Source organism: Mirounga leonina, unplaced genomic scaffold (assembly GCF_011800145.1).
Source record: "Mirounga leonina isolate KUSES-001 unplaced genomic scaffold, KU_Mleo_1.0 Mir_91, whole genome shotgun sequence".
In the NCBI taxonomy this organism is placed as follows: domain Eukaryota; kingdom Metazoa; phylum Chordata; class Mammalia; order Carnivora; family Phocidae; genus Mirounga; species Mirounga leonina.
The window spans coordinates 19,607,726-19,630,788 of record NW_023270839.1 but is presented as its reverse complement, the minus strand read 5'-3'; the positions used below and the strand labels follow the sequence as shown (position 1 = coordinate 19,630,788).

General features: G+C 40.3%; 1 protein-coding gene across 3 annotated transcripts in view; it reads left to right on the top strand.

Moving 5' to 3' along the window:
- TTBK2 (tau tubulin kinase 2) overlaps positions 1-23,063 on the top strand; it is a 150,869-nt gene that overhangs the window by 120,613 nt on the left and 7,193 nt on the right. For all 3 annotated transcript variants that reach the window (XM_034994496.1, XM_034994495.1, XM_034994497.1), the window contains 4 exons: positions 1,949-2,165; positions 7,069-7,280; positions 9,261-9,843; positions 19,919-21,192. In XM_034994496.1, the coding sequence (XP_034850387.1) occupies positions 1,949-2,165; positions 7,069-7,280; positions 9,261-9,843; positions 19,919-21,192 (2,286 nt within the window). The remainder of the gene's footprint in view (positions 1-1,948; positions 2,166-7,068; positions 7,281-9,260; positions 9,844-19,918; positions 21,193-23,063) is intronic.

The window sequence follows — 23,063 nt, the reverse complement described above, 5'->3', positions numbered from 1 at the left end:
TTTCTTTCTTTCTTTCTTTCTTTCTTTCTTTCTTTCTTTCTTTCTTTTCTTTCTTCTTTCTTTCTTTCTTTCTTTCTTTTCTTTCTTCTTCTTTCTTTCTTTCTTTCTTTCTTTCTTTCTTTCTTTCTTTCTTTCTTTCTCTTTCTTTCTTTCTTCTCTTTTCTTTTCTTTTCTTTTCTTTTCTTTCAAACTCCCTTTTCAGTATGTTCCCAGTGTCAGAACTACAAGAACTGCTTTACAGGGCTATAAGGGTTTTTTTTCCCGGGGGCTATTATCAGTGCTTTTCTAAATTATACCTATAACATATCAGTAAGAGTTTCATCTTCTACTGTTGACCCAATAGGGAGAGATGATAGTGAGGGTCATCAACTCGGGCGGAACAAGTCCCTGCAAAATGACTTGTTCTCACAATATGACATATTGATGATACCTGGGCCAGGGTGTAGCTCTTACCCTTGGAGTGGCTCACTGAGAAGATGCCTGTTTTACCACTCAGAATAATTGTGTGTGTCAGGATAGTCTACTGAAAACTGCTTTTTTCTACTTTTAGACATTCCAGATCACGTCTAAGAAAATATTTCACTGTGTGGTAAATATTGTGTTCAGTCAGCAATATTTAAAAACAAAACAAACTAGTGTACAAAGTAGAGCTATAGAACATTAGAGCTGACGGGGACCTGAGCACTTAATGAGTGATAGCTGAGAACTGGAAAAAGCTCCTCACAAGCCAGAAGTCTAAGGGAGAGATGAGTTATATAAATAGGACATGAAATTACTTTGAAAGAAATATATCAATGAATGTCAATTAATATTTTTTTTATTTTGTTCCTGGTCAGTTCATGCAGTTCTGTATTTGTTCTGTATAGTTACAGTATTTCTAGTTTTTCCCAGAGGGCAAGAATTTCCTTTCTCCTCTTTATGTCCCTAAAGCCTTGCATATAGTAGATACTTGTCAAAAGTCTGTAAATGAAGAAGCAAATGTACATTTTACACTATTAAAAAAATATAACTGGGGCCCCTGGGAGGCTCAATCATAAAGCATCTGCCTTCAGCTCAGGTCATGATCTCAGGGTCCTGGAATCGAGCCTTATGTCGGGCTCCCTGCTCAGTGGGAAGCCTGCTTCTCCCTCTCCCACTCCCCCTGCTTGTGTTCCCTCTTTGCTGTGTCTCTCTCTGTCAAATGAATAAAATCTTTAAAATATATATATAACTGGTCTCATACCTGCTTATGTCATTATGACACTTGACATTTTTCTGTTTATAGTTTTTGTTACTCTTGCAGCAAGAAATGGGTAAAGAGTAGAAAATATTAAAATTGACAAAGACTTATTAGAAAATAGACCAAATATTTCTAACTTTTAAAGTGATTCTTAAATCAGTGAGTTACTGGATTAAAATTTGTATTTTTAGATCAGCCTGAAAATTTTCCTAATCAAAAATAGAAGTTTTGGGGCACCTGGGTGGCTCAGTCGGTTAAGTATCCGACTCTTGATTTCAGCTCAGGTCATGATCACAGGGTTGTGGGAGCGAGCTCTGCATTGGGCTCCACAATGGGTGTGGAGCCTGCTTAAGATTCTCTCTCTCCCTCTGACTCTGCCCCTCTGCCCCCCAAAAATAGTTCTATTTTGTAGAATTGGCATGGTTTAAGTTTCTGAGGTTTTGTTTATGTTTTGTTTTACTCTTTTTTTTAAAAAAAGATTTTATTTATTTATTTGACATAGAGAGAGAGAGACCGTGAGAGCAGGAACACAAGCAGGGGGAGTGGGAGAGGGAGAAGCAGGCCTCCCGCTGAGCTCCCAACTGAGCCACCCAGGCGCCTTTGTTTTAGTCTTTTAATTATATATAGACTTGATCATTTAAGTCCAGAAACAAAATGTAGGATAGTCTCATAGTAATTTTTGATCCTGGTGTTTTTAAGTTCTACATTTTTTTCACCCCACATTTTTAGAATTGCCAATGCCACGCCCATCCCAGGAGACTTGCTTCGAGAAAATACAGATGAGGTGTTTCCAGATGAGCAGCTTAGTGATGGGGAGAATGGCATCCCTGTTGGTGTGTCACCAGATAAATTGCCAGGATCTTTGGGACACCCACGTCCCCAGGAGAAGGATGTCTGGGAAGAGATGGACGCCAACAGGAACAAGATAAGGCTTGGGATTTGTAAGGTGCGTATTTCTTGCATAGGAGGGGTTATCTTTCCTAAGTGCTTAATATTTTTCTTCTGTTGCTGTAGCAAAGTATCATGATTCTTAATTTTGAATGAGAAATAGTTAGAACATTGTATTGCTAGTGATTTATATATTTGTAGTTACAACATCTTGGCTAATTTTGCCCATACCACTCAGATATAGACACTGAACATTAATTTTCATTTTGTATTTTGGAAAAGATGAAAGCATTTAAAAAAAAATAACACTGAGACTAAAAGAAGAGACATCTATAGGTCAGAAGTTAATAGTCTTTCTAAGTAATATGACAAGACTCTGTGGGCCTATGGAACTAGGAGTACCCATTCTGAAAATTGTCTGAAGTGGAGGTGGGGAAGTGAGAGCTAGAAGTAGAAAGCATCGAACTGATCACAAGCTGACAAAGTGGATGTTGAATAATTGACATGATTTTTTCTTCTTTAGGATTGTAAGCAGTACCACTTGTAAGGGGAGAGATACAGATTTCTGAATTAAATGGTTAATTTTTAGTAATCTTGGGCAGATTATCTCCAAGTTTCTTTTTGATTTTACTGTCCTTGTCATTTCCATTTTCATAGAAGATAAATGGGAATGGAGGGGCAGTGAATTATGAACCAGTTAGCTTTTGGTGTTTCCTATGATTTTATAAAGGTTTAGTTGGGATGGAAGTTAAATTTATAGGTGTAAAATGAGACTTTGGGCTCATACCTTTTAACATGATAGATAGAAAGTTGGCTAGTCATGCTTTATGAAATGTATCTTAAAAAGAATTTTCCATGATCAATTCTGAGGAGCTTGGCCTGTCTTCAGACAGTATATATACTATATTGTTAAACTTAATAATTAGAAAAATTAACAGTATATACATTCAGTCATGGGAGTCACTTTGTAAAAACATTCTCTGCATAGATGTGACGTGCTGCACTGTGGTCTGGTTATTGAAAAAGCCCTCTCTGGAACCCTGTTACACTGTTGGTGGGAATGCAAGCTGGCGCAGCCGCTCTGGAAAACAGTATGGAGGTTCCTCAAAAAGTTAAAAATAGAACTGCCTTATGACCGAGCAATTGCACTACTGGGTATTTACCCAAAGGATACAAACATAGTGATCCAAAGGGGCACATGCACCCTGATGTTTATAGCAGCAATGTTCACAATAGCCAAAATATGGAAAGAGCCCAGATGTCCATCAGCAGATGAATGGATGAAGAAGATGTGTGTGTGTGTGTGGGTGGGTGGGTGTGTGATGGAATATTATTCAGCCATGAAAAAGAATGAAATCTTGCCATTTGCAATGACGTGGATAGAACTAGAGGGTATTGTACTAAGTAAAATGAATCAGTCAGAGAAAGACAAATACCAGATGATTTCACTCTTATAGAATTTAAGAAAGACGAGATGGAATAGAGGAAGGGAAGGAAAAATAAGATAAAAACAGAGAGGGGGCAAACCATAGGAGCCTCTTAACTATAGGAAACAAACTGAGAGTCGCTGGAGGGGAGGTGGGGGGGCTGGGGTAATTGGGTGATGGGCATTAAGGAGGGCACTTGTGATGAGCACTGGGTGTTGTATGCAACTAATGAATCACTAAATTCTACACCTGAAACTAATAATATACTATATGTTAACTAAATTGAATTAAAATAAAAAAAATTTTTAAAGAAAAATAAACTATTAAGAAAAAAGAAAAAGCCTTATCTAGACTAATAATAATTAGGAATAAGTAGTGAAAAGTAGGCAAGAGATGTCAGTATCGGATTTTTATAATGTCAGCTGTGGCTGTCTTTATTGCACCAGAAGCAAAAACTGTTCTTACAGTAAAAAATCTCGAGTGACATTCTCAGTTGCCAGCCCACATGGGTATCTGTGTGTATGAGATTGTGAAATGGCCCTTGACATGGAGCTGACTTTAGTTTCTTTTACCCATCATCACTATTTAATCTGTATTTCGTTCTCTTCTGTATGTTAATTTCTTCCTTTTCTTTTTCTTTTTTTAAAGATTATTTATTTATTTATTTGAGAGAGAGAGAGAGAGGCAGAAGGAGAAGCATAGGGAGAAGCAGACTCCCCACTGAGCAGGGAGCCCGATGTGGGACTCGATCCCAGGACCCTGAGATCATGACCTGAGCTGAAGGCAGTTGCTTAACTGACTGAGCCACCCAGGTGCCCCAATTCCTTCCTTTTCAAAAACATTACTCAAATTAGATTATTAGTGTTGTTGGGTTTTTGGGGGGTTTTTTTGAGAAGGAGAGGGGGTGGGAGAGGGGCAGAGTGGGAGGGAGAGAGAAAATCTTAAGCAGGCTCCAAGCTCTGTGCAGAGCCTTATGCAGGGCTTGATCTCACGACCCTGAGATCAAGACCTGAGCCAAAACCAAGGGTCAGACACTTAACCAACTAAGCCACCCAGGTGCCCCGATACTGGTTTTTTTTTTTTTATATCAGTGATGTTTGTCTGGATTTTTCAAAGATGTTTACCATATCCTTGCATTTTTGGAAGTCCTGGGCTTGTCTTCTTCCTGAAGTATTTCTATTAGAAGTTCCTTTAGTTGAGGTCTTTTGGGAGGACTCTTTAAATTTCTACTTAATTGTAAATGTATATTTTAACATCATTCTTTTTTGGGGGGGGGCAGCAAAGCAAGGTTTATTGAATGATAGCAAGGTGATAGTACAAAGCTTCCGAGGAGGGAGGGGACCTGAGAAGGTTGCCCAGCATCATTCTTTAAAGAGAGTTTATACTAAAGGCGCCTGGGTGGCTCATTCATTAAGCATCTGCCTTTGATTCAGGTCATGATCCCAGGGTCTGGGGATCCAGCCCCACATCGGGCTCCCTACTCAGCGGGAAGCTTGCTTCTCCCTCTCCCACTCCCCCTGCTTGTATTCCCTCTCTCGCTGTTGTTTCTCTTTGTCAAATAAATAAATAAATAATCTTTAAAAAAAAAATAAAAGATTTTAAAAAAATAAAGAGAATTCATACTAGATTCAGAGTTTTTGACTGACAGTTACTTTTCCTCTGGGTTCAGTTATTGGTGTTCAAAAGTCTGTTACTCTTAATTTTTTTTTCTTTCTAGATGATTCATTGCCCTCTGTCTTTGCTCCCCAGCTACTTTTTAATTTTTCTCTTTGTCTTTGGTGTTCTGCGTTGTAACTACCCTGTGCGTCAGCTTACATTTCTTTTTATTTATCCAGCTTAGAATATCTTGTTTCCTGAATTTTTGATTCATAGTTTCGTATCATTTCTGGGAGATGTACAGCTATTCCCTACCAAAATATTGCCACTAATTCATTCTTTTTGTTCTCTCATCCTGGGAATCTAAGTAAATGTACGCTTTTTCATTCTGTTATAAATTTTTTTTTCATATTTTTCTTCTCCTTACTGTGCTTCATTGTAAGTAATTTCTTTTGCTATGTGTTCTAGTTCACTGATTAATAACTTTGGCTTTTTCTGGGTAATTTGATGTTTAACTTGTTAATTGAATATTTCATATTAAATTCATCAGTTAATTCCATATAATCCCTTGTTGATCTTTGTGATAATGACCTTTATTTATTTAAACATATTATGCATAACTGTTCTGTATTCTGTATCTTAAGTTTAATATCTGATGTCTTTGGGAGATTCTTATTTTTAAAGATTTATTTATTTGCAAGAGAGCGAGAAAGAGAGAGTGAGAGAGGAGGGAAGAAAGAGGCAGAGGCAGAGAGAAACCTAAGCAGACTCCACACTGAGCACAGAGCCCATGCAGGTCTCAATCTCATGACCCTGAGATCACGACCTAAGCCGAAACCAAGAGTCAGACCTTTAACTGACTGTCTCACCCGGGTGCCCCTCATGTCTTAGGGAGTTTTAAATGTTTTTCTCAAAGTTATTATTTCTGGGGCGCCTGGGTGGCTCAGTCGTTAAGTGTCTGCCTTTGGCTCAGGTCGGAATCGAGCCCCGCATCAGGCTCCCTGCTCCGCAGGAAGCCTGCTTCTCCCTCTCCTCCTGCTTGTGTTCCCTCTCTGGCTGTGTCTCTCTGTCAGATAAATAAGTAAAATCTTAAAAAATAAATAAATAAATAAAAGTTATTTCTGCCCTTAGTCATGGGCATGCCTTCTTGTGTTTGACTATCTTTAGTGTTTTACTTATTAGTTAATAATTGGTAGCAGTCCTGTAGACCTAAATTGGGGATTGGGAAGCCTTCCTTCAGAGATTGCCTTCTGCTTCTGCTGGTAGCCAGAGTAGACCCCCAATTTGAGACCAGTTCGGCATCTTCTGTGGGTCTCTAATCAGAAGAGACATACCAGACTTCCCTCTCTCACCCCACTACTGGGATCAGGTTTAATTTCTCTGGTAAGTGTATTGCTGAGGGATCTGTCCTTAGGCAACCCCACTGCTCAGAGCTGCATCGTGTTCAACCTCCTTCTTCTCTACCCAGCTCCTAATTTTTCTAGTTCCAGGTTTTCTTGTTTTTGTTTGGTTTTTCACTTTTAGAGAGGGAATAAGAGGGGATATTCAGGCTTGGTGACCCATCCTACCTCTTGTGAGACCACTTGTGTCTCCAAGAAAACCTTTCCAGGTTTTATTTTTAGTTTAGAGGAATGGAGTCCTGCAAGCATCTCATTAGACATAATACAAAAAGTCAAGGTGGGTAAACATTTTTAGACTGTTTATCTCTGTACCACAAATATAAAAAACTAAAATAATACTGAACTAAGAATAAATTAAGAAAACTCATTTTATGAAGGGTTAGTAGACAAGTATGTAATGATGTCAACTATCCAAAATATCATGATTTCTGAAAACACCTCCCAAGCCTTTGCTTATATTATTTTGAAAGACTTCAATGATTGCTACACATAGAGTCACCTGAATGTTTTTCATGGTTTTCTTTTATATTTTGTCTAGGCTGCTACCGAAGAAGAGAACAGCCATGGTCAAGTAAACGGTATTCTGAATGCTCCAAGCCTTGGTTCACCAGTTCGTGTCCGCTCAGAGATTACTCAGCCAGACAGAGATGTTCCATTGGTGCGGAAGTTACGTTCCATCCACAGCTTTGAGCTGGAAAAACGTCTTACACTGGAGCCAAAGCCAGATACCGACAAGTTTCTTGAGACCTGGTATAAAATACTTTTCCTTTTTCTTTAAAGCTACTAAGATACTGTAATTACCATCATCATCATCATCATTATGAATTTCTATTACATAGTCTTTCAAATAAGAAATTTTTGCATTTTTGTATTACTGATTTGATTAAATTCTCATCTCCATCCATGTTTTTAATTATCATTATGATTCTTAATGTGAATTGTCTTATAAAATTGTTACAAGTTCTGTAACAAAACCTTTGGCTTTGGGAGCTGAGCAGTGGGAGCTGGTAACTTTATGACACCAGGTATAAGTTAAATGAACATTTTGAATTCACTTTGTAAGGGATCTCTTTTATTGGAATGAGAAGATGCAGTGTAGAGTTGGAGAGTGCATGATGAAGAAGGTATGAGAGAGGAAGGAGGGGAGTATGTGAAGGAGGTAAACAAGTAATTTATACACAAGGGACAGGCAATTCGATTCACTTTAATGAAGGCCTTTTATGAGTTAGTACTGTAGGGAAAATAGACACAAATAAGTTTATCATTTCTTCCTAGAAAGAAGGAAAGGTGGAACTTCAGAGAGCTATACATAGGTAATAACTATAATTCATGTTTATAAGTCCCATTATTCCCAAATTTTGATAACAGAAGACAGAAATGAAACTTTAGAAAGAATTTGGGACATAGTTATGAATTATAGAAGGCTGCAGTAATATGAAGAGCTGAGTGACTAGTGATAGTCACCCACCCTTCAATGTACATCCTGGTGGCTGCTATTGGCAATGAAATGTTAGGGTTAGAAGGACCATGTATTTGACTGACATGGTAGTTACTGTGTCCAAGATAATTCAGCCTAATCTAATCTAGCTTCCATTTTTGATAGTCCTTCATATATGTGTATTCTTCCTTCCATGTAATCATTCAGCCTCACAGCTCCATGATAGAAACTTGAATCTATACATTAATATGATCAAAAGAATGGATTCGAGTTGAGGCAGTGCTTAAACATTTCGAGCTGTGGCTAAGATTAGGAATTTAGGATTTATATAGTTATTTAAATGCAATAAGGAAAAAAGCTTAGTTTGGTAAAGAATTAGTTTAATAAAAGAATGGAACTAAAAAGAGAGTCCCTGCTGTGGGAAGAGCTAAGAAAAAAGACAGAGTTGAGAAAACAGAAGTTATCTAAGAAAATGAACTCAGGCCAGAACCTAGAATGAGTAGGAAACCGTTGAAGGAATTGAAGCACCTAATTACACACTTGGAAAGAAAAAAACCTATCGCTTCAAGTGCTTCCCTGACGATGAGGTCAGTTCGTAGAAGTAAGTGCAGCCAAATGGTCACACCACTGCCTGCCCCTCGGCTAGCAGGCAGATTCGTATACCGTGTCAACTGCCTTTTAATCCACTCCAACTGACAATACGTCTTGAAGCTTCCTGCACGCCACCGTGCCCACCGCCCCACTGCTGTGTGCCCCACTGTGTACATAGGGCGCTGGGCGCGCTGGAGCAGGTGTAGTAGCTTTTCTTAAAATTTCTGCCTTTGGAGTTTACTTGAATGAGTCTGCATTTACATACATCTCTGAAGACAAAACACATGAAGTATTTGCCTAGCTTCTCCATTTCCTTTCCTATACTAGCTTCTTCATTTCCTTTTATAGGGTTTCTGGTGAAGCAAAATCCCCTTGGCTCAATTCTGCCTCAGTCCCTCAGAGAGAGCAGAGAGCAGTGTGATTGAATTGGCAAAGAAAAGGTGAAAGAGATCCCATCAGGCAACCTGATGAGGCTTGTCCCCTGCCCGACAGCAGGAGAGCCATCTTCCTCCCAGGGGTCCCATCTTCCAAAACCAGGTTATAACAGGTGGAGAAGAACATTATCAGCCTGTGAAACTTTCCTTATGCTTTATTTATATATTCTCTCATCTGTGTGTGAATATTAGGTCTGTATAGAGCTTATAATTTATGTAATAAATATTTTCCTAGGGCAAATGAGTAACTTCTGTCTTTTTTTTAAGCCTGGAGAAAATGCAGAAAGAGTCCAGTGCAGGAAAGGAATCTCTTCTCCCTGCTCTGCTTCATAAGCCTTGTGTTCCTGCCGTGTCCCGTACTGACCACATCTGGCACTATGATGAAGAATATCTTCCAGATGCTTCGAAGCCTGCCTCTGCCAACACCCCTGAACAGGCAGATGGCGGTGCCAGCAATGGATTTATAGCAGTTAACTTGAGCTCCTGCAAGCAGGAGGTTGATTCCAAAGAATGGGTGATTGTGGACAAGGAGCAGGACCTTCGGGATTTTAGGACAAATGAGGCTTTAGGCCATAAAACAACTGGAAGCCCTTCTGATGAGGAACCTGAAGTACTTCAAGTCCTAGAGGAATCGCCTCAAGATGAGAAGCTCCTACTGGGTCCTTGGGCAGAAAGCGATCATTTAAAGAAAGAACCCTCAGGTGTGGTCCTAGCACTTTCTGGGGAGTGCCCTGCCACTGCTGCTTCGGAACAGTGTACGGATAGGCTAGAACTCCAGGCTGCTGGCCCGTTTATTGCAGTGACACCCACAAGTCCGATGGAGGCGCAAGCAGAAGGACCCCTCACAGCGGTAAGAGATTTGTTCCAGTTATTTTTCTGTTACCTGCTCAATGTGCTGTTAAAAAAGAATGAACAGTTGATCAACTAAGATTGTTCAGCAGATGCCTAAGTTTGGCAGATGGGGATAGGGAGTGATGTCTGGACTAAGTTCTAGAGTCAGTCATCCAGTGTGAAATTTCTCAGAACAGGCGAGCTTTCCTGTCAGGACAACAACTCAACACATGAAGTGTCATTATAACCTAATTTCAGAATAACATCTGTAATTAGACCACACGAGCTATCTATCTAGGCATTTAGCTATGACTTTAAGGATTTGTAATTCTAGAGATTTTGAATCTCTATGTTATAAATCTGGTGAGGAAGGCATATGTGGTTTATACTTTATAGGGTACACTTGGCTAGGCTTGATTCTCTTGGTTGCCTTTTTTTGTAATCTCCACACAGAAATTTGTCATATTTTACATTACTCTTTTTTTTTTTTTTAAAGATTTTATTTATTTATTTGAGACAGAATGAGAGATAGAGAGCATGAGAGGGAGGAGGGTCAGAGGGAGAAGCAGACTCCCTGCTGAGCAGGGAGCCCGATGCGGGACTCGATCCCGGGACTCCAGGATCATGACCTGAGCTGAAGGCAGTCGCTTAACCAACTGAGCCACCCAGGTGCCCCATATTTTACATTACTCTTAAACATAGTTTTCCAACTTTGATGTCTGTTGTTTAAAATACAGAGTTCCGGCCTCTCTTCCAGAACTTCTACTTCAAGAGGTCTGGGATAGAGTGAGCCCAGGAGTCTGCATTTTAACAAGTAGCTGAAAGCAATTGTGATAAAGGTCTTCTGTAAAGGAACATCTTGAAGAAACCGTCCTCTTTACTCTCAGTTTGGGCATTAAGCTAGAGACGCCTGTTAGCCTGTTACTGTCAGTGATCAGTGATCCCCCTACGACTGTGAGCAGCAGGATCCCCAGAAAAGCCAAACATGGAGGCAGTAAGGAACTGTGTACACAGATTTTGGGCACCAGCCAAAAAGGTACATCTGTCCTTACATGGGTGCAAGTACCAGATTTCCTTAAATTCCCTAATGATCTAGCAGCCATCTCTTCCAGCTCACCAGAAACAACATTGTTCCCCAAGCTGAAATGTTTTTTATTAGAAAACAATTCCAAATGCAGGTGTGAAACGGTGAGAAAAGATGACAAAATTTGGTTTTGTGTATAGCTCTGTAGGAATTCATCTGCACTTCAACATGGTAAAATAAATGCCTGCCTCATTCTTCATCAGAGTTAGTCTTTCCTTCATTTGCAGGACTGCTTTGTACAGTTATACAGGTTGTTCACTGAATAAAGTGGCCTAGCCAAGGGAACAAGTAGGGGCTGAAATCTTTTGAATCTTCCTCTCCAGTCTCTGCAAAAGAAAAGCTCCTCCAAAAGAAAGCTTATCAGCTGGACCTCTAGCCCAAAGGTTGCTAACCAAACTGCGTCTTCGTGTGGGTCTGTTTCCTCATTGAGGAGCATCCTTTTTCAAATTGTACACGGTAACCTATGGACAAATCAAGCCACCTCCCTCCCTTCCCCTTATCCCTTTTTCCTCCCGCCTTTCCTCTTCCCTATTTCATTCCCTCTTTCCCTCCTCCCACATTCAGTTTCTTCTCTTCTGCAATTCTGTCCTGCTGCGCACTCACTGCCACTCAAGCATTTTGCTCACCGCATCCTGGCATGCTTCCCTTCAAAGACGCTTCTACGGCCCTGGCTCCACTTCTCCTAGTATTTTTTGCCTTCTCCCATCAGCAGTATTTTGTCCACAAAGACTTTTCTCATGGTTCTCTTACACTGTCTGCAGCATTTTCTCTGTCAAGTTATTGAAAGACTTGTATTCATATATTTGATATTATGAGTTTGATCTTATTTTCAGATATCTTTAAATAAAAGCATTTTTCTTAACTGAAGAAGGTCTCTAAAGAAATAACAGCTACATCACTTGTATACTTAGGTCTAAGGTAATAAACCTACCATTGCCTTCACTTGGGCGGGAATTAAAAATATATTTATCTTGATTCTCTTCTTGAGGCTTAAATTCAGAGTTTACTTTTGCAAAGCAGACGTTATTAATTCCCTAATTTACTACAGACACATTAAATAGGGAGTACTGCCAATTAGCTTCTCCATATCTCTTGCAACTCTGAATATAATGTTCTAGCTTGGATGATATGCTAAACCATATTACTGGGCTATCTGAATATTTTAAATTAAGACATATTCTGATGGGAAACACTTTGTTAGTTTGTATCTTTTTCACTCAGGATTGTTTCTCTTTTATGAAGGGAAAGTATACTGATGTCTTAAAATATGTAAGAACTATAAAAATGGGCAAAGCAAAAGTTTATCTATATTACAGGCATAGTTGGCATAATAAACTAACCAGTGAGAACTTTAGCACCCCCTAGTTCTCTTTATTTCTTAGTGCAGATTTATGAGCCTTCGTCCAGACTTCCCTTATCCCTACACATGAAACTGCTGATTTTCAAATAGCATGTGTAAACTTTTTAGATAATATATTTTGAAAGATGGATAAATTTGCTAGATTTGAAAGAAATTGGTTTGGGGCTGTGTTGGAAATTAAATTTTTTTCCTTGGGTAAACAGTATTGAAATTTGCCCACTGTCGGTCATTTCTAAAAAGAAGCTAAACAACATGGATTTACAGGGAGTAAATAAGACCAACTTTTGGCTTACAGGAGAAATATTAGATTATGTTTTGATTAGAAAATGAAGAGACAAAGTTAAGCTAGCATAAACGAACAAGGGTAGAGATGAAAAAGAAAAGAAAATGAACTGCTTCCAAAAGAGGTCTAACTACTAGTCCAGAATGACAGGAACTGTAGGGAAGAATGTGACCAGTTTTATGTGACATTGGGTAATCACTGTTGGTAGGGAGAAGGTTGGATTTGAAAAGTAATGTAGAAGTGGAAGTGCTTCATTTTAATATTACCTTTGGAAGCAGTATAAATGTGACTGGGGAATAATAATACCACCAATATGTTACCTGTTGCTGGGTAACAAATTACCCCAAATTTAGCAGCTTTAAACAACACAGTTATTTCACCCTGTTTCTGAGGGTTAAGAGCGCAGGAGTGGCTCACTCTAATGGTTCTGGCTCAGGGTCTCTCATGAGGTTGCTGTCAAGCTGTCAGCTAGGGCTGAAATCATTGTAAGGTTCAACTGGGATGGGAAGGTCCACTTCCAGGCACACTCAGTGGCTGTTGGCAGGCCTCAGTTCCTCAGTAGCTATTGGCCAGAGGCTTCGGTTCCTCACCACGTGGGCCTCTCCATTCTTGACGTGGCAGCTGGCTTTCCCACAGTGTGAGGAGAGAAAGAGACAGAGATGGGGGAGGGGTGTGGTGGTAGCGTGAAGAAGCTCCACCATGATGGAAGCCATAGTTTGTTTTATAACCTAATCTCAAAAGGGACATACCATCACTTCTGTTGCCTTCTGTTGGTCATGCAGACCACGTCTGCTACGATGTGGGACGGACTATACAAGGGTATGAATACCAGGAGGCAGAGGTCATTGGGGGCCATTTAGAGACTGGCTACCATATTATCTTACATTTATATTTCATAGAATACTTTGATATTTGATCCTAACAACAAGTCTATGGAGCAAGCAGAGGGAATATTGTCCTTTTTAGCACTGATGAGACCAAGCTGTAGGACAGTGAGATGATCTATAAAGAGGCAGGTGGCTGGTAGAGTAGACTCTGTTCTGTTCCCCACACCAGGGGATTATCAACATACTGAAGGAATTTTCTCATTGACTTGTTTCATAGCCATTGAGAAAAAGAAAGGGAGTGTATAATAATGCACACAGAGGGAGCAGGAGAGAAAGAAAGGGAGTCACATAATTTTTTTGTGTGATCTGTCTGGTAGTCAGCATCTAATAAGAGGATTCCTCTGACTATTTACAGGAGTACCAATGCCAGTCCTACAAAAATCAGATCAGCAGTGATTGCATTGCCTTAATTCATTCCTTCAGTTCTATTCAGTGTCTCTTAAGTTCCAGGCTTTATGCTATACCCCAGGGATAATCAGTTGGTACCACCCTGCCAGGTTGGCACGGAAGGCCCACGTCTAACAGTTACCTTAAACAACATGAAGCGATTCTGGTGGAGCTGTGTACACAAGTGAGGACACAGATGGATCTGCCTAGGACTGAGGAGTGTGATATTGGGGGTTTTATTGTTGAAACTTTTCTTTATTTTCTAATTTTTTTTTTTTTACCATGAAAGCTGAAATTTTAAAAATACACTACTTTCATAATTGGGGAGGAAATAAAAATTAAAAATCTTTTTCTGGGGAGATTAAGGTGCACTTCAAAAGTAAGAGGACTCTGAAGGATGAATTAGCTTGCTGGAAGAAATGCAGGGGCATCAGGCAGAGAACACAGTATGTGCAGAGACATAGATAGAGGCTTAAAGCACCGGAGTTCAGAGTGTTTAAATGATCTAGAATCTAAGTGCCCTTTCCTTAAGACAAAGGAAAAAGGCTGAAGATGAGCTACAGAAGGTAAGGTGATGAAGGGCATTGGCCAGCTCTGCTGAGGTGTGTGGGCTGTGGGACAAGAAACTGCCAAGATAGAGGGAGAGGAGTAACATGCTGTTTGGGAGCTGAGTGGGGGAAAATGGGCTGTGGCAGCAGCCAGTGAGGAGGCTTTGGCATCCAAGCAAATACAATGAGGGACTGAACCATGACAATTGCAGTGAGAACTTGAGAGACATTTTAGTGGTACAACTTATTTGAAATAGTAGTTTCATATGGCTTTCCCAGTGAAATGTGTTCCACTGACCGTTTGGAGCCCTTGTATAAACTAGAGGGACTATGTGGAAGCTCATGGAGCTACTAAGAGCCTCCACTGAAAAAAGGAATGATCCATGGAAGGTATTAATAGTATACTTTAATCATGTGAAAAGGTAAAGACTTTCTGGAATAATTGCCACCTATTAACTTGAAAGGGATTTTGCAGGAGAAATCTGCATTGACTGCATGTACCCTGACTGGGGAGTGGCCACATGTCCTCCATCTGACCACGGATACCTATTTTTGATCTGGAAAATTTGGTCCTTGTAATGATAGAAAAGTTTTGTTTGTATGCGGTGACTTCTCTGAAATTATCTATGATAGTGTAATTCAGTCTGTGAACAGAAAAGATCAGAAGTTGGATGGTCTGATTTGGGAAGTAAAGAAAGCCCATTTGTGAAGTGTTCAAATAACGGACTGGACTGCCCCTTGGGAGAGGCTTCATGGAAAGGACCCAAGCATCCAGTGACCAAGTCAGTCACGTGTTCAACAGTTATCAAGCATTTCCTATGTGTCAAGTACTGGACTAGGCATCAAAGAATTCAAAGCCCAGGGAGTCTCCTCACTGCTTTCAGGGGACTTCAGGCTAGTAGAGGGAGGAAACTCAGTTTAAGTGTTAGAGATGCTATGATAGAAATCTGTAGGTTATGGAAGTTGGGAATAGTTGAACTAGATTCAAACCTGAATTGTCTTCCAATATTGCATGAAGAGGCTTGAAAACGGACCGTGAAATCCTGTAGTCATGTATGTGGTGTGTAATCACAGACCAGCCAAAGATATTTTTGTTTCAGTCTGTCTTTTCTGTGACTTCTAATCTTTGGGTGTAGTTGTGGCTTGCCTATGATTTTTAGCACCCCCACAAAATTCTTAAGAGTTTCCAATCCCACTAAATACACTGTAACTATTAATGAGGAGTGACTGTCTCTGAGGAGTGGGATAACAGGGAAGGGAAAAAGCAACTTCTACTTTTTGTTTACTTAGGTCTTGAGGCTTCAGGTTTTCAGTTTTCCCCACCCGTGTAGCAGACTGCTGCCTGCCCCACTCCTCCTCCCGCCAGCCCCCCATCCATAAGCCAAGTCACACTACAGCACCGTCTTCAACAATAGTAACCAACACACATGTGGTCAGAAGAAGCAGTAGGGGTAAAGAGTGAGAGAGTGGGACATTGTGTTAGCATGTAGGGTTATTACTCACATGTTATCATTACTGTGCACTCTTTCTAGAAATAAAAATTTGACATATTAAAAACATGGTTCAGTACCATGAGAGACGATGGACTCTGAAAAACAGACAGGGTTCTAGAGGGGAGGGGGGTGGGAGGATGGGTTAGCCTGGTGGTGGGTATTGAGGAGGGCACATTCTGCATGGAGCACTGGATGTTGTGCACAAACAATGAATCATGGAACACTTCATCTAAAACTAATGTTGTAATGTAAGGGGATTAACATAAGAATAAAAAAATTAAAAAAAAAAACATGGTTCAGTAATAGTGTTTTGGTTTTATTCATAATTTTCCACACTTGTATAAAGTATCACATAAAAATGCTTTAAACAAAAGAAGTCTTTGGGGAATTTGAATGGCCCAAAGAAATGTGAATGTTTAAAATTTAAGTTTTTTAATAGACCAGGAATGTGTTCATATAACTCCGTTACTCTTGGCAATAGTAGAAACCAATAAATTATTCTACGACCTATATCTCATAAAGTATTTGTCAAAAAAACAAAATGAGATCTAGATATTTCATATATCACATACCTTTTATTTGGAAGAGAGGCTATTTGGTAGGAATGTTGGATTTCCCAAAGTTTTTATTATCTTAATACAATCCTTGAATTAGGTGAAAGTTAAAGGGTAATTATTTATAAGTTAAATGTAAATAATAGTTTGCAGTTTATTGTCTCTTGCTATCTGGCCAGTTGTAAACATGGGATAACTATAAATAATGAGGCTGCTTTATCTGAACTAAACAGTAATGAGACTGATGTTAGTCAAACTGAGTAGTAGGCATTAGTAAAACTAACATTAAAGAAATGGAAAATACTGAGGTCATTTTCTAGTTCTGTAAAAAGGTGTTACCTTACACAGTTAGCAGAAGAAAGGACATGAGTGAATTCATGCCTTAATGAGATGTTTGTAAATTATAGAAATTAAAGATATAAAAGATGCATATGGCTTACTGGCGGATCATTGATTTAGTCTGTTTGTAAAGTGTCCCAAATATGGAAATTGCTTTTGTGTCTTACAGTGTAAGGTTAAGGAAGTTATTTTCAGCTATACTTAGAATTAGTCTTCCTTTTTCTACATCTGGCTATTGATCTTTGGTTTTTCTCCTTTTGTCTCATCAGATAATATTTTTGCAGACTCTTTTCCAAACTTCATTTGAGTATAGTGCATGCCAGTAGGCTGTGTTATGCCATGCATGATTTTCAAAATCCTTAAGTCCTATCCCTGACTTTTTTGGACCAGGTTTTTTTCTCATTTGTGACATTTGTGTAAATAATAGCACCCAATTAAAATAGATATGAAATGGAATTCGTAAAAATGGTTTTAGGAATATTTTAGAAATTTTAAGTGCTATAGAAATATTAATATGAGAGTATTTTATGCAGTTTATCGTTAAGTGCTCAGAATCTTTTTCAAGAAAATAGATTCTCCCGTCTGGTGGTTCCTATATCTTTTATGTGTACAAGATTGTCACCCCTTTTTTCATAACACACACACACACACACACATCCATTTATATCCTGAATCTAAGATGAGTTAAGCTCAGAAGTGCATGGATTCCTTAGCTCTAGTCTCAAAAGAGCAGTGGACTGTTATTTTTGTAAACACTGCTGAATTTAATTTGGCTGATTTTGGAGTTACATATAATAATGAAGTGACTATTGGTTTATTTTCAGTGTAGGTAGAATCATCTCCCTTGTTATTTGGCATTTTTATAACTTCTTACCTGATTTTCTTATCACCATCACTCTTGGGTCTTAAAAATTACATTCTGAATAGTAAGTAACTATACATTTTAGGTTTCTATATGATTTTTGAAATACACTAGAAAATTGCCATCTGCCTGAATATATTTTAGAATAATGAAAGAGATTCAAGTGTGAGGTGACTTCCTGAAGGGCAGCAGCACCACTAGAACTTACTCCCTTTTCCCGAAGGTCATTATAGGTCTGGGCTTATTGTAAGAATTCACATCTGAACCCAAACAGCCTGTCTTCATTCAATTAACCTGACAGATCCTCAGGATACTGGTTCTGTTCAGGAGCTATTTCAGGACATTAGTTAGGTGTTTTCTCCTGGGCTGGGCTCAGGACAAGCTTTACATGTTCTTAAACCTAATTGTATTCCTGACACACAGAGAAACAGATCCAGACCATTTCTCTGACTCTGGAACATCGATTTCTTGATGTCTTTGGACTAAGGTGGGGTCTAAGCATAATCTCCCACGACAGTTCCAAGTTCATTTTGCTTTGAATTCAGACCAATTTCCATAGTTTCCTAGAACTAAATTGGCTTCATTAAGTAATTTGACTTATTTCATTTCTCAGAAAGGCTTTTTTTCCATACCAGTTTATGTGGTTGACATTTGCTACCTCCTTACATGTCACTTTTGTTTTCTTACATGTTACTTTTAACAAATGTGGAAATGTAGAAACTTTAGGAGTCTTAATATAGGACCTTCTTATTAGACATTGAATCTCATTCACATAGAATTGAAATGACCTCAGTGGAGGGATGGTAGAATTTAATTTCTCATAGGCTTGACCTTAAAAAATTAAAGAAGATAATGAAACATTAGGGAACATCTTTGTATGTCTTTGTTTATAGGAAGATAAAATATTCCTAACATTGTTTGATTGATAAGAGTTATGGGGGAAACAAGATGGATGTAAATCTGGAGTTTTTATTTTATTTTTTTATTTTTTTAAGATTTTATTTACTTATTTGACAGAGAAAGAGACAGCGAGAGAGGCAACACAAGCAGGGGGAGTGGGAGAGGGAGAAGCAGGCTTCCCGCCGAGCAGGGAGCCCGATGCGGGGCTCGATCCCAGGATCCTGGGATCATGACCTGAGCCGAAGGCAGACGCTTAACTGACTGAGCCACCCAGGCAGCCCTAAATCTGGAGTTTTTAAATGTACAATAATTAGCCAGTAATTTTTTTCCTATAATCCTGTATCTGGAATCTGGCAGAAAATAGCTGGCACACTCAAGGGGACTTGGAGAGAATTTACTGAAAAGAGCTTTTTACAAATGTGTGGGAAGAGGGGCGCCTGGGTGGCTCAGTCGTTAAGCGTCTGCCTCCGGCTCAGGTCATGATCCCGGGGTCCTGGGATCGAGCCCGGCATCAGGCTCCCTGCTCTGCGGGAAGCCTGCTTCTCTCTCTCCCACTCCCCCTGCTGTGTTCCCTCTCTCTGTGTGTCTCTCTCTGTCAAATAAACAAATAAAATCTTAAAAAAAAAAAAAAAAAGTGTGGGAAGAGTTAAGAGAGCTAACAGGATCATCAGTGGAGGGAGCCATTTCTATCTTGAGTCCTGTAAGAGGAGGAAGAAGGAGCAAAAGCTGGGAGAAGGGCCATGCCATAGCAGCTCTGGCCAGAAGTGGTAGAATGTAGCCACCACCAAAGCTGCCGTCCCTTGGGCAGGAAGCAGAGAAAATTAATATCCAGACCTTGGGGTACCTGGGTGGTGCAGTCGGTTGAGCATCTGACTCTAGATTTTGGCTCAGGTCATGATCTCAGGGTCCTGGGATTGAGCCCCCATGTCGGGCTCCCCACTCAGCACAGAGTCTGCTTGTCCTTCTCCCTCTGCTCCTCCTCTCTCTCTCTCTCATAAATAAATAAATCTTTTAAAAAATATTAATAATACCCAGACCTTTCTCTCCTCCAGCTCTGATGCTCTGTTGATGCCCATTGAGCAAACCCAGCCAGAAATCAGAAGGCAAGGGAGCCTGGGTTGTGCAGTCTGTAGAAGTCAGTCTTGCAGAGCACAGAGCAGGCTAAAGAAAAGGCAGGGATGAGCCTAGAGGGAGACTGCTTTGTACAGCTCCTGAGTAGGAGAGCTTGAGCGTCATGTACTTTGATTTGGAGTTGCTCATTTTACGTAGGAGTTGGGCAGACCTGGTCAACATCTGTGTTCCTCTTTTAAATTAGAATTTGAAGTGTGAAATTTCAAGGGTTGCATCTTCATTATATTCCACTTTATTGCCTAATATTTTTTCTCCTGTCTCTTCAGATTACAATTCCTAGACCCTCTGTGGCATCTACACAGTCTACTTCAGGAAGCTTTCACTATGGTCAACAGCCAGAGAAGAAAGACCTTCAGCCTGTGGAACCCACCGTGGAACTTTACTCTCCAAGGGAGAACTTCTCTGGCCTAGTTGTAACAGAGGGCGAACCTCCTAGTGGAGGAAGCAGAATAGACTTGGGGCTTCAGATAGATCATATTGGTCATGGCTTGTTACCCAATATTAGAGAGTGTAACAAATCTCAAAACCTGGGACCAAAAGACCTTCCTGACCATAACAGACTGGCTGTGAGAGAATTTGAGAGTCTCCCTAGGGAAACCGAAGAGAAAAGCAATCTTCTAGGGTCAGATAATGAAGATGAGAAGTTAAGCAAAGGGCAGCATTATATTGAGATCGCCTCCCTTCCAGGAGACTTGGTAACTGCGGAAAGGGATCACTCAGCTACTACTGAACCTCGTGAGGTGACAAAGACACAGACTTTTAGTGTAGTGGCAAATCAAGACAAAAATCATGAGATAATGAAGCTTCTGGCAGTTGGAACTTCAGAGATTTCTTCACAAGTCATTGACCCACATGTTGAAGGACAGATAGGTCAGGTGGCAGCAATGCAAAAAAGTAAGATATCTAAGGATGATGACATCAGGAGTGAAGACTTGCCAGGTCAGCAGGGGGACCTGTCTACTTTTTTGCACCAAGAGGGTAAGAGAGAGAAAGTGGCTCCTAGGAATGGAGAATTATTTCATTGTGTTTCAGAGGGTGAACATTGTCCCCCATTCCGGAAGGACGTGATTAGGTCATCCTTTGTAACTAGACACAGCCGAATCCCTGTTTTAGCACAAGAGATAGACTCAACTTTTGAATCTTCCTCTCCAGTCTCTGCAAAAGAAAAGCTCCTCCAAAAGAAAGCTTATCAGCCAGACCTCATCAGGCTTCTGGTGGAAAAAAGGCAACTCAGGTCTTTCCTTGGGGACCTCTCAAGTGCCTCTGATAAATTGCTGGAGGAGAGACTAGCCACTGTTCCTGCTCCCTTCTCTGAGGAGGAAGTCTTTGCTCCCTTTTCGAGACTGACTGTAGACTCGCACCTGAGCAGATCAGCCGAGGACAGCTTTCTGTCACCCATCATTTCCCAGTCCAGAAAGAGCAAAATCCCAAGGCCAGTTTCATGGGTCAACACAGACCAAGTCAGTAGCGCAACTTCAGCTCAGTTCTTGCCTCGGCCACCACCAGGGAAGCCTCCCACAAGGCCTGGAGTGGAAGCCAGGTAACCTTCTGTGTTCCTACTGTGTTAAGTGTGCAGCGTTCGCTCTGTGTCTGCTTGATTATGTTACGTCAGTGGCTTCATTTCTCTGTTGCCTGCTTCTGACGATCTGTTTCCTTCCCTGCCTTTCCCAAGTGTAGAAGAAGGGGTCATACTGATCCAAGTTCATTCTTAGCACTCCCGCTTTCTAGCAGTATGACCCTTAGTGGTTTGGGGAGGATCGAATACGGTTGCATACATGTAGAGCTTTGTGCAGGGCTTCATTAGCATGCAACCAAGGTTACTTCTCTTCTAGTCCATGTTAACTAGATACTCAATAATTTTTCAGCTTTTTCTAGTCAGAATCCCATTATAAGAGATGTCATTATGATGTCAAATTCTAGTGAAAAAGACTGTGTCCATAATTTGATGAATGGGTCCTGGTCACAGTGCTGTTTATTTGATTATAATGAATTAAACAAACACAAAAACCCTACAGGCAGTTTCCCTAGGTCTGATGACACAGCCATACATAATAAAAGTATTACTTTAATACTTACTATATGGTATATACTTGTTTACTGAAGTATTCTCATGTATAGTTGACCATAGGGTGATTATATTTTAAAGAAGAGGGGAAACGATTGGGAAGTGTTAAACCAGTTAAGAGTGCTTTCCTTGGAGAGTCATTACTCATTCCACAGACTAGAAAGGTCTCAACTCTTGGAGAAGAATGAGAAAAAGGATGGCCTTTGAACAAAAACCAGGTGAAAATCAAAGTACATGAAGACCATAGCCTGTTCTAGATAGTACAACAATATGGATTATTGTTATGGATTCTGAAATGTGTTAAAGTGAGATTCTATCTGTATCATTACCCAGCAGAACTTGCTCCCCTTAGCTAAGTTTAGTTCTGAGTTGCCATAGGGTTTCAGGTCCAATGTAACCAAACATTGGATTTGAAGTGCCGGTGGGACTAGACTTCCACAGGAAGAATGGTAATGAGTGAACAGCAGTCATTTGAGACATTTTAGAAAGGTGATTCCATGAGCAGTAGCCACACATCCCCTCTTCCTTCTGCTTGCCCTTTGTGTTTAATAAAGATGCTGCAAACTGTGGCTTGAGCTGCTTTGGACTACAGCAAACAGATCTGGATTATCACTTACTACTTAGCACTTCATGTGTCCCTTAAAGGTGGCACTTAGCAGCCAAGCCAAGCGGGTGGCGTTGTGTCAGATATTACAGAAATCACCAGCCTGGGCCTCATCTGGGAACTCAGAGGTCACTCAACTTTCCCACGTAGGTCCTGGCACAGAAGAATTCTTTTATTCCATTCTTCGTATTTTACTATAACGTCCATGAGGGTAGGCTTAACCAGAATGAGTTTCATCATGTTAGAATAAGTAGATAGTGGGAAAGGAGGAGGAGAGAAAATTCAGAGAAAAAATCAGTAGCTGTTGCTGACCTATGATGGAGATGATGGCTATTTATGCCCCTGCATCCTGAGGGACTAATACAGCCTTGGAAGTTCTTTTCCCACTCCCTTCTTTAAGGAGGGGCATGTCAGGAGTTTGAAGTTTTGTTGGTTTTTTTTTTTTTTTGAGAGAGTGAGCGAGCATGAGCGGAGAAGGGCAGAGGGAGAGGGAGAAGCAGGCTCCCCACTGAGCACAGAACCCAACATAGGGCTTGACACGGGGCCTGATCCCAGGACCCAGGATTATGACCTGAGCCAAAGGCAGACGCTTAACCGACTGAGCCGCCCAGGTGCCCCAGCAGTTTGAGGTTTAAATTCTTTAACTGAATGAATTTTAGGCTGAGACAGAAAGACATTTAGGGCAGAGAAGACACTGATACTCATATGGATATTCTCTAGATTTAGAATTCTAAGGCCCAAG